Source organism: Nerophis lumbriciformis, linkage group LG15 (assembly GCF_033978685.3).
Source record: "Nerophis lumbriciformis linkage group LG15, RoL_Nlum_v2.1, whole genome shotgun sequence".
NCBI lineage: Eukaryota > Metazoa > Chordata > Actinopteri > Syngnathiformes > Syngnathidae > Nerophis > Nerophis lumbriciformis.
In genome coordinates, this window is record NC_084562.2 from 3,244,094 (window position 1) to 3,260,952 (window position 16,859).

General features: G+C 42.9%; 1 protein-coding gene across 1 annotated transcript in view; it reads right to left on the reverse strand.

The window, feature by feature from the left end:
- Nucleotides 1-242: 242 nt before the first annotated feature.
- The window catches only part of LOC133616011 (vesicular glutamate transporter 2.1), a 40,922-nt gene continuing 24,305 nt past the window's right edge, over nt 243-16,859 (reverse strand). The window contains exons 11-12 of the mRNA XM_061974990.2: nt 10,729-10,856; nt 243-4,317 (exon numbers count right to left, since the gene is read on the reverse strand). Coding sequence (XP_061830974.1) covers nt 3,976-4,317; nt 10,729-10,856 — 470 coding nt within the window. The 3' untranslated portion in view covers nt 243-3,975. The remainder of the gene's footprint in view (nt 4,318-10,728; nt 10,857-16,859) is intronic.

A 16,859-nucleotide genomic window follows, 5' to 3' on the forward strand; every position in this document is an offset into this window, starting at 1 on the left:
TCCCCACAAAGAAGCCTACGTGTGTTAACGGGGGCACCTTAAATAGCAACACATCAGCGTTCATGTTCCGTCACCCTGTACAATGCGCAATAACAATAACTTCCTTCATCCTTCCTTCCTCAGGCCCTTCAAACTTTGCACAATATTGTTTCAACTCAAAGGATGAACACAAATGATTTTGAGTCATATCAAGGCTGACAAAATACACACATGAATAGGACACAAAGACCTATTTGATTGAGTTGTTTTTTTTAAAAAGGATGTATTTTCTTTTTGACACCAACAAACCTCTCAGTTTACAGAGCAACAGAAGGCATATAATTACACTTTAACTTCAGAGGCACAAAAACAGGAAAGTTGAACTACTTTAAGTTGCACGTTTGTCTTTTTCTTTTTCTTTTTTTTCTCGGTGCAAAATACAGTTGTCGTCTTTAAACGGCACTGACTGTTCAGACAATGCAATCAGGAGGTACACAAGGGGAAAGGGGACAGAGGAGGTACATGTGGTTCAGAACGGGAACGAGTCCAGGCAGTTGATGAACAACATTGATCAAATGCAACAAAAAACTGATAGAGAGAAGGGACAAGTTAATAAAAACACGAAGAGGAGCGCCCGTTGTTCACGGAGCCCCGCTTATCATTCTCATCTGGTGAGCAGCCCCATCACAAACTCTTAAGATGTTTGCATTGGACTAAATATTGTATGATATATTATAGATTATTATAGCATCATTTCATACATTATTATCACAAAAACACTAAGTTGGAACAAATGCATAAAAAACTGTTACATGATGAAAATGTTGGGTTGGACCAAAACTGTTACTATGGATTTATTGCTTTGTACAGTACAGAGAGAAGTTTGGTCCAGACTGCAACCTTGTGGCCGATGGTCTGCGTGTGCTCTCTTAGAAAATGGAACTTTCCGCTCAAAGCCGTGTTTGCTCTTCACCTTTGGTTAATTGTGCAAAGAAATGGAAACATCAGTAACAGTTTCTGAGACAAAAGACACGCCGACTCGAAAGAAAGAGGCTGCACCACAAAGTTCCATGCATTGGTACGCATTCGCACACGTTTATATCGTGAAGTGCTGATGAATGAATGGTCTTCATACGACAGATGTGGCCCCCTCTAGTGATTCTAAGGTGGGGTGCATCGTCTCAATCGTTGTAATCAAGAATACTCTGATTGTTGCAGACATTAGGCCAATAATTACACCTAATAACTCTATTATCACTATTTGCCCAGATGGAACATCTTCAAGTATTTTACTGAATAATTATCTAGTTTGTATAAAAACATCAATTTGCTTCATGTTTTATTGACATAGCAACAACATACAGTGGTACCTTCATTTTTGTATGATTTGATTTTCAACAACATTTTTTGCTGATATTTTGCTCTGGTTTTCATAACCCCCTGAGGACCATTCAGCGTCCTCTGCAGTGGACGTTTTTGTTTTGTACAGCAGGGTTTTATTTTTTTTCCTGAAATGTTTAACTGACAAAATGAATCTACCAAAAACAAATGTCCACTGCAACAAATGTTGTTTCTTAGGAGGAATCATCATACTGCCACAGAAACAAAATGCCCACGTGTTGGTGACAGAAACTGTTTTTTTTTTTTAATTGAGTACAAGGGCTAAATAATCCACCATAGGGCCAAAGAAAGTTGCGAGTGCCAGCACTTTGATAAAAATGTGAGAAACACTATTAAATGTAAGAACTTGTAGCATCCACATGGCTTAACCCCTCCCTTACTCCAGTGGAACCTCGATTTATGAACCCCTCATTGTACAAACAAGCTATTTTTGGACAGCTCAACTCGTTGTTGCTGTTTTGACTTTCTCGGGATGTTTATTCGGTTGCAGCTGGATTGTTCAGTTTGTCTTAGGAGACGTTTCGCCTCTCATCCATAGGCTTCATTAGTCCATGGTCTGAAGGTGAAACGTCTTCTGAGAGAAACTGAAAAGTCGAGTTGCGATCGATTAAATGCCCTGAGAATACAATGACCTGAACATTCATTGAGTTGTTTTGACTTTGTCATTAAATCGAAGGCTGATCCATCACTCCCTTGTTATGTTTGTTTGCTATACAGTACTGTATAACACTTTATATTATGTTAAAAGGGTACAAACTTTGACAAAGATATGGACTTTTGTCAAAGCTGGAACCTATTATTCATGTTTACATTCTTTCATATGGAGAATTTGCTTCAATATACATTTTTTTCTAATTACGAACCCTGTTTAAGAGCCAATTACATTTCTAAATTGAGGTTCCCAAGTACTGTTTATGCCAGGAGTGTCAAACGTACGGTCCGAGGGCCGGATCAGGCCAGTGAACAGGTTTTAACCGGCCTGTGTGATGAGTTTGCTAGGTATGCAAATTAACCTGAATTTTTTTGAATGAAAGAAACAGCTGTTCTAAATGTGTCCACTGGATGTCGCAATTGCAAGTCTTTGTATCTTTGTAGATGATGCTACATATGTACAAAATAAACTATATGATGTTAGTGCACCAGTCGAGGAAAATGATCAAACTACATAAATATCATCCTGTATTTTGATTTTCATATGATTTTTTTATTTGGAAAATATAAATAACGACAAATAAAGCATATATACTATTAACCGCAATAGGTAATTATATTTAAAAAAAAAAAATGATTTGTACAATTTCAGAATGTGCTCGTTCTATTTTTAAGCAACGAAAACAATCTGAAGTTGTATTTATTTTTAAGTTATCGTGCTGTGATTTTACCACTCCTGCCCACTTGGGAGTAGATTTTTCTCCATGTGGCCCCCGATCTAAAATGAGTTTGACATCTCTGGTTTACGCCATCTTGGCCTACAAGAGTCTATAATTAAAGGTAAAAGTGATATTAAATATTTATTTATCATTTATACATATTCCGCATTGATTTCTGCTTGTAAAAGCGTTAATTATTCGCTGTAGGATTAGTTTTATGTCAGTATTGTTGGGGAGTAATTAGATTGACATTATTTCTTATCACAAAAACTATTTCTGTTTTTGTGGAATACATTTTTTGTTATACCTTTTGGAACTGATTACTAATGAAAAACCAAGGTACCACTGTATATATTATCCATTCGCTACATCCTCTGGTAATATAGTAACATATTTATATTAACAAATGTGCTTTAAGTTATGTGCATTCTCTATTTCCATATAATTGTGCTGCGCTAATATATTGATACTGTTATACGATTTGGCTAATTTTGTCTCTGCATTGCACACACACCCTTCAATGTTTTTTTGTTTTTTTTGTTTTGTTTTTTTTAAATCACACCAATTCTTTTGGACAATAAAATGCTGTAAACACATAATTATCTCATTCGTTTCATAATTCCAGATGTGCTCATTATTTAAAGTCAACCATTTTTGCGGTAACAAAAACAACTCTTGCACTACAGCGCTGAGATCTGACATGGAGCGCACACAGCAAACATCAGAAAGAGACACCTTAATTCAAAATGACCAGTGAGGAACCAAAAAAAGTGTGCTTTTAGGAGCGATACGGTACAATCGGTCAACGGTTTACGATGCTGTGCAGTGGTACGTTTATAGACGCTGATGTCTGAGTGGCAGCTTTATGTACTCTAACCAGTAGCAGGTCATGTGACTAATGATGGGGACCCTACACAGGCTTCACTCGTTCTTTGGGAAGCCTTTGCTGATGAGGATTTTCACATTAAAATACAGTTTCACTCAAAATAATTATATCTATTATCCATATGCGTAGTAATACATTTACTGCCAATTTGATGTGCCTCACATCTTTTTAATCAAATAGGCTATTTTAGTTTTTTTTATACATTATACTTCTTGTGCAATTACAACAATAGATTGAGATTTTTCTTTTTTTTAAATATTTCTATTTCGATGATATTATATTGGACTATATCGACGCACGCTCAAGAAGTGTACACATGTATCGGTGTGTGTGTTTGGTCTACGAGTATCCCTCCTCCTGCCTGTATCCGTAGCCTCCTCCCTGGGACTCCTCCTGCACGTACTCCTCCGTCTTCTCCCAGCTGGCGGCCCAGCCTCCGTTGACCTGCGTGGTGGCGCCGTACGACTTGGCGGGCCCTCCCTGAGCGACGTAACTCTGTGTGATGTCGCCCGTCTCCTCTGCCAGCTCGTCCTCGTCGATGAAGCCACACTTCTCTTCGCTGGTCAGCTCGGGGTCGGCCCATGGCTGTTTCTCCCCCGATGCGAAGATGCCGTAGAATATCACACCCCCGTAGTGCACCATGGAGGCGATTAGGAACACGTACTGCCACTCTTCTCGCGTCTGAAGGGGCCGAAGAAGTAGAGAATACCGATAAGATGAGTTCCTCAAACATGCAGATAGCAGTAGAAACAGCCTTTATTGCATAAAGAAGGCATATCTTGAGAGATAAGTAGACGTCAACATAGTCCAACTCAAAATCTCAGGGGTGTCCTGAAATTCAAACATAACATGGTGAATTCCGCATTCAAGGCTCAAACGTTATCTATAGCGGGGGTGAAACTGTGGGACAATGTGAGCGTCTTCTAGCCTAAGAGTGTTCAACCTTGCGGTAAAAAAATGTGTTGTTGGGAAACTATCAAAAATAGAGATGTGTTAAAATGTAATATCAGATATTATCGGTATCGTTTTTTTTATTATCGGCATTGTTTTTTTGTTTTTGTTTTTTTTAATAAATCAACATAAAAAACACAAGATACACTTACAATTAGTGCACCAACCCTAAAAACCTTCCTCCCCCATTTACACTCATTCACACAAAAGGGTTGTTTCTTTCTGTTATTAATATTCTGGTTCCTACATTATACATCAAAATATATCAATACAGTCTGCAAGGGATACAGTCCGTAAGCACACATGATTGTGCGTGCTCCTGGTCCACTAATAGTACTAAACTTCGACAGTTAATTTTACTAATTTTCATTAATTACTAGTTTCTATGTAACTGTTTTTCTATTGTTTTACTTTCTTTTTTATTCAAGAAAATGTTTTTAATTTATTTATCTTATTTTATAAAAAAAATTTAAAAGTACCTTATCTTCACCATACCTGGTTGTCCAAATTAGGCATAATAATGTGTTAATTCCACGACTGTATATATCGGTTGATATCGGTATCGGTTGATATCGGTATCGGTAATTAAAGAGTTGGACAATATCGGAATATCGGATATCGGCAAAAAGCCATTATCGGACATCCCTAATCAAAAACATGACTAGTTGTTTGGACTACCTCAACTGTGAGACACAGGTGCAAAAGAACTCACTGTGGAATAAGGGACATAACACATCAGACAAGGCTTCAGAAGATGAAATATAATACCAGATACCCAGGCAAAATGGAGCTAATCTCATGGTCGCTCAATACTATTGACAAAGGGTTTTCCAGCATATGTTATTCTTGTTTTGAAATTGTCATGTATCCATCAAATCTGCTGTTGAAACTTGGACTATATAACCAACATATAAGTTGATTGTAAATTAAAGGCTGGATAAGCAGTCTTGCTTTTTTCCCGTATCCCTTTTCGGTGGGTGCCGTTGCATGTCTGTCAAATTACAAAGAGTGATGAAGTGTTGCTATATATGTCTGCCGGAATAAATACATTCATTAATTCAAAATAACTACTAAAACAAGGCATAACATCCTCTATAACCAAAACACAGCATTGTCGTGGCCCCCATTTTGAAAACAGCTCTATAATTTCAGACTGTCTGTGAGGCCTTGAATTTGTACAAGTCTAGCCTTTTTGTCAATGCGACCCCTGCAGTAAGCTAACCATGAATATGTCCCATTAAAAGATAATAATGTCCAAAATATACAATAAATAATGTTGCTTCCCGACAAAGGCACTCGGACTCTGTTGCTCGTTCTAAGCTTCATTCTAGTACATCTAAGAAGGACAACTGCAGACTGGAGAAACTGATCAGGCGGGCCGGTTCTACAATCGGAATAAAACTGGACTCACTGGTGACGGTGGCAGAGAAGAGGACTGTGGAAAAACTAGTGAGCATCCTGGATGATGCCAGTCCCCCTCTGCATACCGTAATCAGTAGCCAGAGGAGCCTGTTCGGTGCTAGACTGCTTCATCCCAAGTGCAGGACTAATAGACTAAAAAACTCCTTTGTCCCACACACCATTAGACTGTACAACTCCTCTCTGGGGGTAGGGGAGGTACTAGGATGACAGGGAATGCAAAACAATAACAGTGCAATACTTTTTCATAACATGGTCACTACTGCCTAGTTTCTCTTGTTTTATTCTTATTTTACTGTTATATTTGTATTCTCATTGTTGCTTTTTATTTTTATTCTTACTGTAATATTGTTCTATTTTGTTTCCATTTATACCCCCAATATTTACTTTTTACTTTTTAAATTCGATCTTAATTCTGTATACTGCTGCTGGAATTGTAATTTTCCTGAGAGAACTCTCCTGAAGGAATCAATAAAGTACTATCCATCTATCTATCTATCTATCTATCTATCTATCTATCTATCTATCTATCTACCTATCTATCTATCTATCTAATCCCAAAACACCAATAGCTCCAATGCTCATACCAGCATTTCAAAATATGGGAGAATTTCCCAGGCAAATGGGTGAAAATAAAGGAATTTTAATTTTCCTCAAAAATCGCCAATAAATCAACAAAAAATAAATAAATGAATAAATAGATATAACTCCTGTTACTTGAATCACAATATTGGCAATAACCACTTTGCTGTCCACTGTGACAAGAGCTATGCAGTAAGCGTGTCTGATATCATAGAATAAAATGATATAAACTATATGATACAAAGTTAAAGTTAAAGTCCCAATGATTGTCACACACAAGTTTGTCCTCTGCATTTGACCCATCCCCATGTTCACCCCTTGGGAGGTGAGGGGAGCAGTGAGCAGCAGCGTGTGCCGCGCTCGGGAATCATTTGGTGATTTAACCCCCAATTCCAACCCTTGATGCTGAGTGCCAAGCAGGGAGGCAATGGACCTCCCAGTCTCAGGGCAGACACTCTAACCACAAGGCCACTGAGCTGAGCATATAAGGCTTCCTAGTGAGAAAACTGTTGTATTGCATGAATGAAACTAAAAACACAATTCCGGGCACTTTCACAGCACCTATGTTTGAAACATTTTTCAAGATGAATTTCTTCTTGGATCTCACAGAAAGTATGAGGATGTGTTTTCAACTGCCTGCTTTTCTTTAGGTAAATATGATAAGTGTCCTAATTGTCAAGATATTTACACAAATGTTGGATTTTTGCCAGAAATGTATTATCCGTCGTTTTCATGTGCTTCCATCTGTCATGATTCCCTATGTCAGTTTGTATTTTGTTAGTTGTATCCCTGTCTTCTGTATCATTGCTCTTCCTTTTGTTCTACTTCCTTTAATTTGAACTTTAACAGCCACATTAAGTGAATACCATCAGCAGCTTTTTATCACCTGGAAAGTGTTGCCAAAATCAGAGGAATAATGTCTGAATCAGACTTAGAAAGACTAGTCCATGCCTTTGTCTCCAGCAGGTTAGACTACAGTAATGGCTTTCTGACAGGGATCTCTAAACAAGCTGTAAAGCAGATGCAGTACATCCAAAATGCTGCTGCTCGAGTCCCGACTAGAACGTGGAAATACAACCATTATAGACCTGTACTTAGGTCACTGCACTGACTTCCGGTTGCTCAGAAAATATACTTTAAATTTACTTTAAAACGGCTCTGATTGTGTACAAGAGGGATACACAAAAGGATGACACAAGAGCTCTGTGCTCTTGTGTCATCCTTTTGTGTTTCCCTCTTGTTTTCATGTGTTATTATATATATATATTTTTTTTTTTTCCTTTTGGATCGGGGCCCTTGGGGACTGTGTGACAAGGGGTGGCACGTTCGTGACTTCTGCGGTGCCACACCAGAGTCTGTTTGGAGAGACTGGAGGAGATGCGGATGAAGAGACAGGGCTGCCGAGCTGGCGCTGAGGGCCGGAACGGACAGGCTTCACAGTGTCTTGGCTGAATGAGCAGGTATCGGACACCTCAGTCTCCTTGGACGGATCCTCGCTCATCCATGCAAACTGGACACTGGCCGAGTTAGTGGGCGGCCGAGAGTGGAGTCGGCTCTCTTCGTTGCTTTGTTGGGTCTGCTTCTGTCTCTGGCCATGCTCCCTCCACCCCAGCAGACGATGACGTGGAAGACCGCAGAGGCCACCACAGTGTATATGTTTCTTTCACTTTTTATTCATAGCTGTATGTAGAAGTGGCTGGTTGCATCAGCTCTCCTCTTTTAGTGTCTTTAAAGGGGAACATTATCACCAGACCTATGTAAGCGTCAATATATACCTTGATGTTGCAGAAAAAAGACCTTATATTTTTTTAACCGATTTCCGAACTCTAAATGGGTGAATTTTGGCGAATTAACGCCTTTCCAATATTCGCTCTCGGAGCGATGACGTCACAACGTGACGTCGCATCGGGAAGCAATCCGCCATTTTCTCAAACCCCGAGTCAAATCAGCTCTGTTATTTTCCGTTTTTTCGACTGTTTTCCGTACCTTGGAGACATCATGCCTCGTCGGTGTGTTGTCGGAGGGTGTAACAACACGAACAGGGACAGATTCAAGTTGCACCAGTGGCCCAAAGATGCGAAAGTGGCAAGAAATTGGACGTTTGTTCCGCAAACTTTACCGACGAAAGCTATGCTACGACAGAGATGGCAAGAATGTGTGGATATCCTGCGACACTCAAAGCAGATGCATTTCCAACGATAAAGTCAAATAAATCTGCCGCCAGACCCCCATTGAATCTGCCGGAGTGTGTGAGCAATTCAGGGACAAAGGACCTCGGTAGCACGGCAAGCAATGGCGGCAGTTTGTTCCCGCAGACGAGCGAGCTAAACCCCCCTGGATGTCTTGGCTCACACCGTCCTGAAGATGATCAAGAGAAGAATATCGACCCTAGCTTCCCTGGCCTGCTGACATGAGGGTATGTCTACAGAATATATTAATTGATGAAAATTGGGCTGTCTGCACTCTCAAAGTGCATGTTGTTGCCAAATGTATTTCATATGCTGTAAACCTAGTTCATAGTTGTTAGTTTCCTTTAATGCCAAACAAACACATACCAATCGTTGGTTAGAAGGCGATCGCCAAATTCGTCCTCGCTTTCTCCCGTGTCGCTGGCTGTCGTGTCGTTTTCATCGGTTTCGCTTGCATACGGTTCAAACCGATATGGCTCAATAGCTTCAGTTTCTTCTTCAATTTCGTTTTCGCTACCTGCCTCCACACTACAACCATCCGTTTCAATACATTCGTAATCTGTTCAATCGCTTAAGCCGCTGAAATCAGAGTCTGAATCCGAGCTAATGTCGCTATAGCTTGCTGTTCTTGTTCTTGTTCTTGTTTGTGTTGGCTTCATTATGTGACGTCACAGGAAAATGGACGGGTGGTTAAAATCAGGCACTTTGAAGCTTTTTTTAGGGATATTGCGTGATGGGTAAAATTTTGAAAAAAACTTCGAAAAATATAATAAGCCACTGGGAACTGATTTTTAATAGTTTTAACAATTCTGAAATTGTGATAATGTTCCCCTTTAATGTGCTTTGTGTTCTTTGATGTTTGATGTTTCCCTCTCACACACATGTAAGAGGGATGTGTGCTATGGCTATGAGTTGTTTTTTCCCTTGGACTCGGTCTGGACCCCCTCTCCAGGGGACCAGGCTTACATTGATTTTTAATTTTTTTTCTCAAACCCCCCCCCCCCATTGTATACCTGTATCTCACCTTTTTTGTAAGGGGCACCGGAAGTTGGCAGACCCGTCAGCGATCCTGTTCTGTCTCCCTGTCATGTTTGATCCTGTTCTGTCTCCCTGTATTGTTTGTCTGATCTTGAATGGGATTGTGCTGAAAATTTGTATTTCCCCTCGGGGATTGATAAAGTATTTCTTATTCTGATTCTGATTCTGATTTTAATGGCCTTGTGCATAAGTAAATCTCTGAAATGCTAGGGAACTGTCTCCTGCTGGTGCCTGGAGTCAGGAACAAACATGGTGACGCTGTGTTTCAGTTTTATGCTCCTAAAATCTGGAAAAGTATTCAAGAAGATGTGAGACAGGCCTCAACGTTGGCAATGTTCAAACCCAGGCTGAAAACACTTTTATTTGACTGGCATATGACAACTGAAAGTATTTTACCTACACTAGTTCATCTTAATTTGAATTATGATTGATTTTATAATGATTTTATTTCCTGATTTTAATTTGAGTTATTATTTATTTCAACATTTATTTTATATTCTTATGATTGTCTTCTTGTAATTTTCTGTAAAGAAAAGAGTTGAAGCTGTAATAGCTGGAAAAGGTGGACCAACATCATATTGAACCCTATGGGTTAGGAATGGGATGGCACTTCAAGTTCATATGTGAGTCAAGGCAGGTACTTTTGGCACTATAGTGTACCTTGCTGCATGGGTTTAAAAATAGCTAAGCGATAGGAAAAGCTACTCGTTAAAAAAGTAGCGAAGCTACCGCCAAGCTATTGGGAAATGTAGTTAAGCTTAGCTACATGTAGCTTGTTACTGCCCATCACAGCCCACATCTAAAACTGCTACTGACAATAGCATTGCCTTCCTTGATGCATTGCTAAACAAACCAGTCATGTAAATGAAACAAAAATCATGCCAACGTGACGATTCGGAGAAAAAGCATTTACCTTGTTTTTCGTCATAGCACCAACAATCAGAGGACACACCATGCCAGAGAGGGTACCCACTCCATTGGAAATGCCCATGAGGATACTGGCATAGCGCGGGGCGATATCCAGATGGTTGACATTAAAGCCTGGAAATATGAAACAAGATTGATTATTTATTTATTTGTCATTGTATATAAGGTAGATTTTTTTTAGACCACATTTTGATTTGGGTCATCATGTAATAAAAAAACAATCTGAGTGGTGGATAAAAAGTGACCATCTTGCAGCAGAAATAGGCAGTACCTCCACCCTCTCTCCCCCACACTCTGACTGACTGCTCGCTGCGTTCCGTCTGCCTGACAAATCTCTTGAGACTATAGGCTCTGAATTATTTAACACTACTCCAGGAGAAAGCTGGGGAACAACAGGCAGTAACATTTCGCACACAGTCACAAAAAACCTCTGCATGCTTTCCAGCTGAGAGGATATGCTGGTTTTTAGGTTCATCTGGAAAATGCCCCTGATGGCTGATGGCGAGTTAAAAATATCTTAATGTGTGTCACCAAATCAGTGTTGTAGAAGTACTCTGAAATATAAATATTATCATACTGCTTTTAAAATAATCAAAACAAACCATATGGACGACCCTAATTTGTTTTTCTATGAATGACATATACCAGGGGTCGGCAACCCAAAATGTTGAAAGAGCCATATTGGACCAAAAATACAAAAACAAATCTGTCTGGAGCCTGAAAAAATTAAAAGCCATATTACATACAGATAGAGATATAAATATAATTAAGAGGATTTAAAGGAAACTAAATGAGCTCAAATATACCCACAAATGAGGCATAATGATGCAATATGTACATATAGCTAGCCTAAATAGCATGTTAGCATCGATTAGCTTGCAGTCATGCAGTGACCAAATATGCCCGATTAGCACTCCAGACAAGTCAATAACATCAGCAAAACTCACCTTTGCGCATTCATGCACAACGTTAAAGGTTTGGTGGACAAAATGAGACAGAAAAAGAAGTGGCATAAAACACGTCCTAGAAAGTCGGAGAAAGTTATACATGTGTAACCGAGGGTTTATATATGTCGCCTATACGGTATAAAACTACAAAATAATGAACACGGAGTCTCCAGTTTACACGAGGACCCTTTATTTACCTTCTTTCCAAAACCTCCGCTCCACTCCAACAACGTGACATCACCTCCGCTCCTAGCGCCTTCAAAATAAGAGCTCAAGGCATATACTGTATTACAGCGTATAACAGGAACTTAACATCACCAAGAGGAAAGCCCATAAAAATAGGTTACATACCTCCCCTCCTACAAAAAGAAACGTCCTCGTTTCAACACCATAACAGAATAAGTGCAAAAATAACACAGGCAGTAAAAAAAACACAGGAGTTAACACACACACACAAAATATATATATATATATATGCATGTTCCCCTCACACCACTGCACAGTCACGCATGCCACACCATTCCCACGTACACCAGAAAATTCTGATACACCATAGCATCCAGACATACTATACACATATGAAACATGTGCCATCACAGTAAGAACATGTTAAGTGACCTTGACAACCTTTAACCGAAAGCCCAACTTTTGTTTAATTTTCCTTCTATTTCTAAACCGCTAACCAAAAGTGACAAAGTCCTCGAAACGAACTGGTAGTCTCACATTCCTCCCAGAACGAGAAACAGTCTGTAGTGGCTCTCTGGTGCCTGTAATCTGAACAGTCCCTGTGTCACCAGAGATCAGCGGCTCGTCAGCCCTAGCACCCCCTTCTGGCGACCCCTCGTCCAGCAATGAGGGAGCCTGACTAGGAGAAGCAGGCAGGCCATTTGAAAAACCAGCAGCCATCGGTAGTGTGTATGGTTTCAGTCTATCAAAATGGACGACCTGCCCCCGTCCATCAAACTCCAAAGGGTTGTCAATATGATAGGTGAGTCCAGGTTCCCCTTGAGAGTCCAACACAGACAGGACCCTGTAGGGCCCCTTCCAGTGGGGAGCAAGTTTCATCCTGTCCTCTGTCGGATTACGTAGCCAAACCAGATCCCCTACTGCATACGGCCGGTGACGCACAGCTCCATCATAGTACAGCTTTTGCTTCTCGTAAGCGTTGGCGCCACCTTGCCTGGCACCAGCGAAAGCAGTCTCCAGCCTCTCTGCTAACGAGGCCACAAAGTCTGCATGAGAAAGAGGCAAGTCTGAGCGCACCAGGTGAGATGGCACCAACACATCCACTGGAACACGAGCCTCCCGTCTGTGAAGTAGATAGTACGGACTGTAGTTGGTGCAGGCATGCACCGATGTGTTTTGGCGAAAGCCACCTGTTTCAGATAATCATCCCACTCACCACCGCAGGCGAGCAACGATTTGACAAGCTGGTCGATCAGCGTGCGGTTAAAGCGTTCAACCATTCCGTCCGATTTGGGATTATAAGGTGTAGTGCGTGTCTTTTTAATTCCCAGGAGCTGACACAGTCTTTGAACAATCTCAGCTTCAAACTGCCGCCCCTGATCACTATGAATCACTTCAGGAACACCATGCACCATCACATAGTCATCGAACAAACACTGTGCTACCGACTGTGCTGTTTGGTTAGAGAGAGCATACAGATTCACAAACTTGGTAAAATAGTCTTCCACTACTAACATGTATCTATTTCCTTTAGAAGTCACTGGCAGTTCAAGAATGTCCGTTGCCACTCTCTGGAGTGGCCGAGTTGCATGGACGCTCCCCATCGGTGCCCGATGCTTAGGCACCGGGGCCTTGCGGGTTTGACATGGGATGCACTGTTCACACCACCGCTGAATATCTTTGAACATGAACGGCCAATAGCAAGTTTGCCTTGCACGTTCCCACACTCGTTCCACAGAAAAATGTGTCGATGTAGAGCCCCCATGTAGATGCTGCAGCACATCAGAGATAAGTGAGGAGGGCATGACAACCTGACACAGAGCATCTACGGTGAGGGGAGAGTTCACCGTCCTGCAAAGTAGTCCATTAACAACAGCGAGGCGGGGATATTTAGTCCATAATTTTCGAAGCCACCGGGAGCTACCTCTCATCTGCCCCTTAGATGGCCGAGAGCCACTTCTCTCCATCCAGTCCAACACCCGATTAATATCTGGGTCGGCCCGTTGTAGCCCCCTCATTTTCTGTTCCGTCATGTGAAAGTGCATGTTTGAACGACAAGTCCTGCGCCCCACTGTTTTTCTCCACCTGCTGCGCCCCTGTATGGAGGTCAGCGGTTGGGGGGTTTCCCATGTGTGTTTGTAGCGGTTGAGTGACTGGTTGGGGAACGCTGGGCTCTATATCTGAGCCTATGACATTCACTTGTGTGGTTGTCTCACCTGTGTTTACCACACCAGGCACAGGGTCTTGAGGACGCCCTGAGAGTGCATCAGCATTAGTATGCCGTTTGCCGTCCTTGTGCTGCATCCTCCAGTTATAAGGGTCCAGTTCCAGTATCCATCTTGCTCTGCGTCCCGTGGGATCCTTGTCAATGGACATGCCACGCAGGCCCAGCAGAGGCTTGTGATCAGTTATGATGGTAAAGGCAGCTGATCCTATGTAATGTCTGAATTGCCGTGTAGCCCACACTACGGCCCACAGCTCTCTGTCAAATGTAGACCAGCGCTTTTCTGGGGAACTGAGTGCTTGGCTAGCGTATGACACCACACGCTCCAATCCGTCCTTGTCCTGAGCCAACACCGCCCCCACTGCTTCCAAAGAAGCATCTGTGTACACTTTAAAAGAGATGTTAAAGTCAGGCATGGTGACAACTGGAGCAGATGAAAGCACCCCCTTCAGGTACTCAAAGGCTGTGTCACACTCACTTGTCCATTTAAAAGGTGTGTCTTTGCAGGTGAGGCGGTGCAGAGGGGCTGCACACTGGGCAAAGTTTTTAACAAAGCGTCTGTAGTAAGAACAAAGGCCCACAAAGGCTCTCACTTCGGTTGGGTTTTGTGGTGTGGGCCAGGTTCTGACTTTGTCCGTGTTTCGAGGGTCGGGCTGTAAGCCGTGGCGAGAAACAACATGTCCCAGGAACACTACATGATTTCGAGCCAGATGACATTTCTTATGATTCAGCCTGAGGCCAGCTGCATTGATCCTGGAGAAAACTTCACGCAAACTGGTGAGATGGGCCTCAAAGGTGGGGCTGTATATTAACACGTCGTCAAGGTACACCATACACACTTGCCAGGGGAGCCCTCTGAGCACCAGCTCCATCATGCGCTGAAATGTTGCAGGTGAGTTAGTAAGGCCCATCGGCATAGACCGCCACTGGTAGAGGCCCCGGCCCGCGGTGAAGGCAGTTTTCTCCCTGTCTCCCTCAGCAACCTCGACCTGCCAATATCCGTTAGTGAAGTCCAACGTGCTGAACCACAGGGAGCCCGCCAGTGCATCCAGGGTCTCATCCACCCTGGGGAGCGGATGAGAATCTTTCACGGTTGTACTGTTCAGACGATAGTCAATGCAGAATCTCCACTCACCATTCTTCTTCTTTACAAGGACCACAGGCGAGGCCCATGGGCTGCAGCTTTCCTCAATCACCCCGTCCGCCAACAGGGCAGTCACCTGCCTGTCTATTTCCTCTCTCTTTTCTGGTGAAGTCCGGTAGGCGCGTTGCCGCAAAGGAGGATGATCACCGGTCTTGATGTGATGTTGGATTAGGGTGCATCTGCCAGTCCCCCCTTTTGACAGGTTGAATATCTCCTGATGCTCAGCCAGCAGTGCAGCCAGTTGTGCTTTCTGTTGCTGACTAGCAGAAGACTCCTCCAGTGACACCACAGCATGAAATGGCAGAGACAGTCTCGGTTGGACCCTGAGGAAGTGTCACAATCTCAACCTCATCCACTGAGAAAAACTCCCCGAGGTGCACGCCTTCTCTCAGTATAATGTCCTGATCTGTAGGGTTCAACACACGGGCGGTGGTAACCCCGTCCTTTACAGATGTCACCGTGTGAGCTATGACACATTCACTTTTGCCTTTAAGGTTGGGTGATAAGTAACCCACAAAGTCAGGAAGCTGATCAACGGGCCCAGGTGGGGACACACTCACAGGCACCAGCATCTCGCTGAGGGGGGGCAGTGTCACGACAGTGGCGATGGAAACATTGCAACACTCCGGGATCAAGTCTTTGCCACTCAGGAGTGAAAGTACAGTGTCCCATAGATGTAGTTGGCCACGGGCATAATCCAGGAGGGCGTGATTTGCGACAAGAAAGTCCAAGCCCAGTAGCGCTGTTTGTGAGGACCCCCTAATAACATGGAAAACCTGCTGCCGGGAGGTCTTCTCCAGACGCAGAGTCACTGTTATAGTGCCCAGTGTGTCGAGCAACTGTCCATTCACCGCCCGTGCAGCAATAAAATCCGCCGTTAAGGGTCGCTTATGCAGGGCTGGAACAGACATGCGGAAGTTGTCACTGATAAACGACTCGGTTGCTCCTGAATCGATCAATATGTTAATTTCAGTCCCTTCAATGCTTCCCCTCACACATGAGGTTCGCTGTTCTGTCTTGTCCGGTGTCATTGCGTTGCTCATGGAGGGGATAAACATCCCTCCCTCCATAGGGCCCATAGGTTCTGTAGCTGATGTTTGGGCTGCAACATCAGCTACATCTCTTTTCTCGACTGGTTTGTAGCGTCTTCCCTCCTGGGGGAGAGAAAATGCACACCTCGCCGTCTCTGTGTTTCTTCATTAGAGGGGCTCCTAGCAGGTCTTGGACCCCGCCAACTTGGAGAGTTGGCTCGGTTGTTGTAGGGGCCCCAATAGTCCTGTTTCTCCCTCGGTCCTCCTTCTGCGCGCCGCTCGCGCCAGCCACGGTCAGGTGAACGCCCTCTCTGTTCATAGCCACGGTCAGGTGAACGCCCTCTCTGTTGACCCCATGGGCGAGACGGACAGCCTTGCTCCCCACAAGTACACTGACATTGACTTCCACGTACTGGATGAGGTGCTCGCCGTTCATCTTTCCAGTAGCTGGATCGCAGTCGGGTGTTTTCCTCTGCCATTTGTTTCATTTCCATCCTCATTTCCCTTATATCTGCAGTAAGTCTGTCCATAGTCCTATACAAACCACCGCCATCATCAGATATGGAGTGCACCATGGCCGCAGTA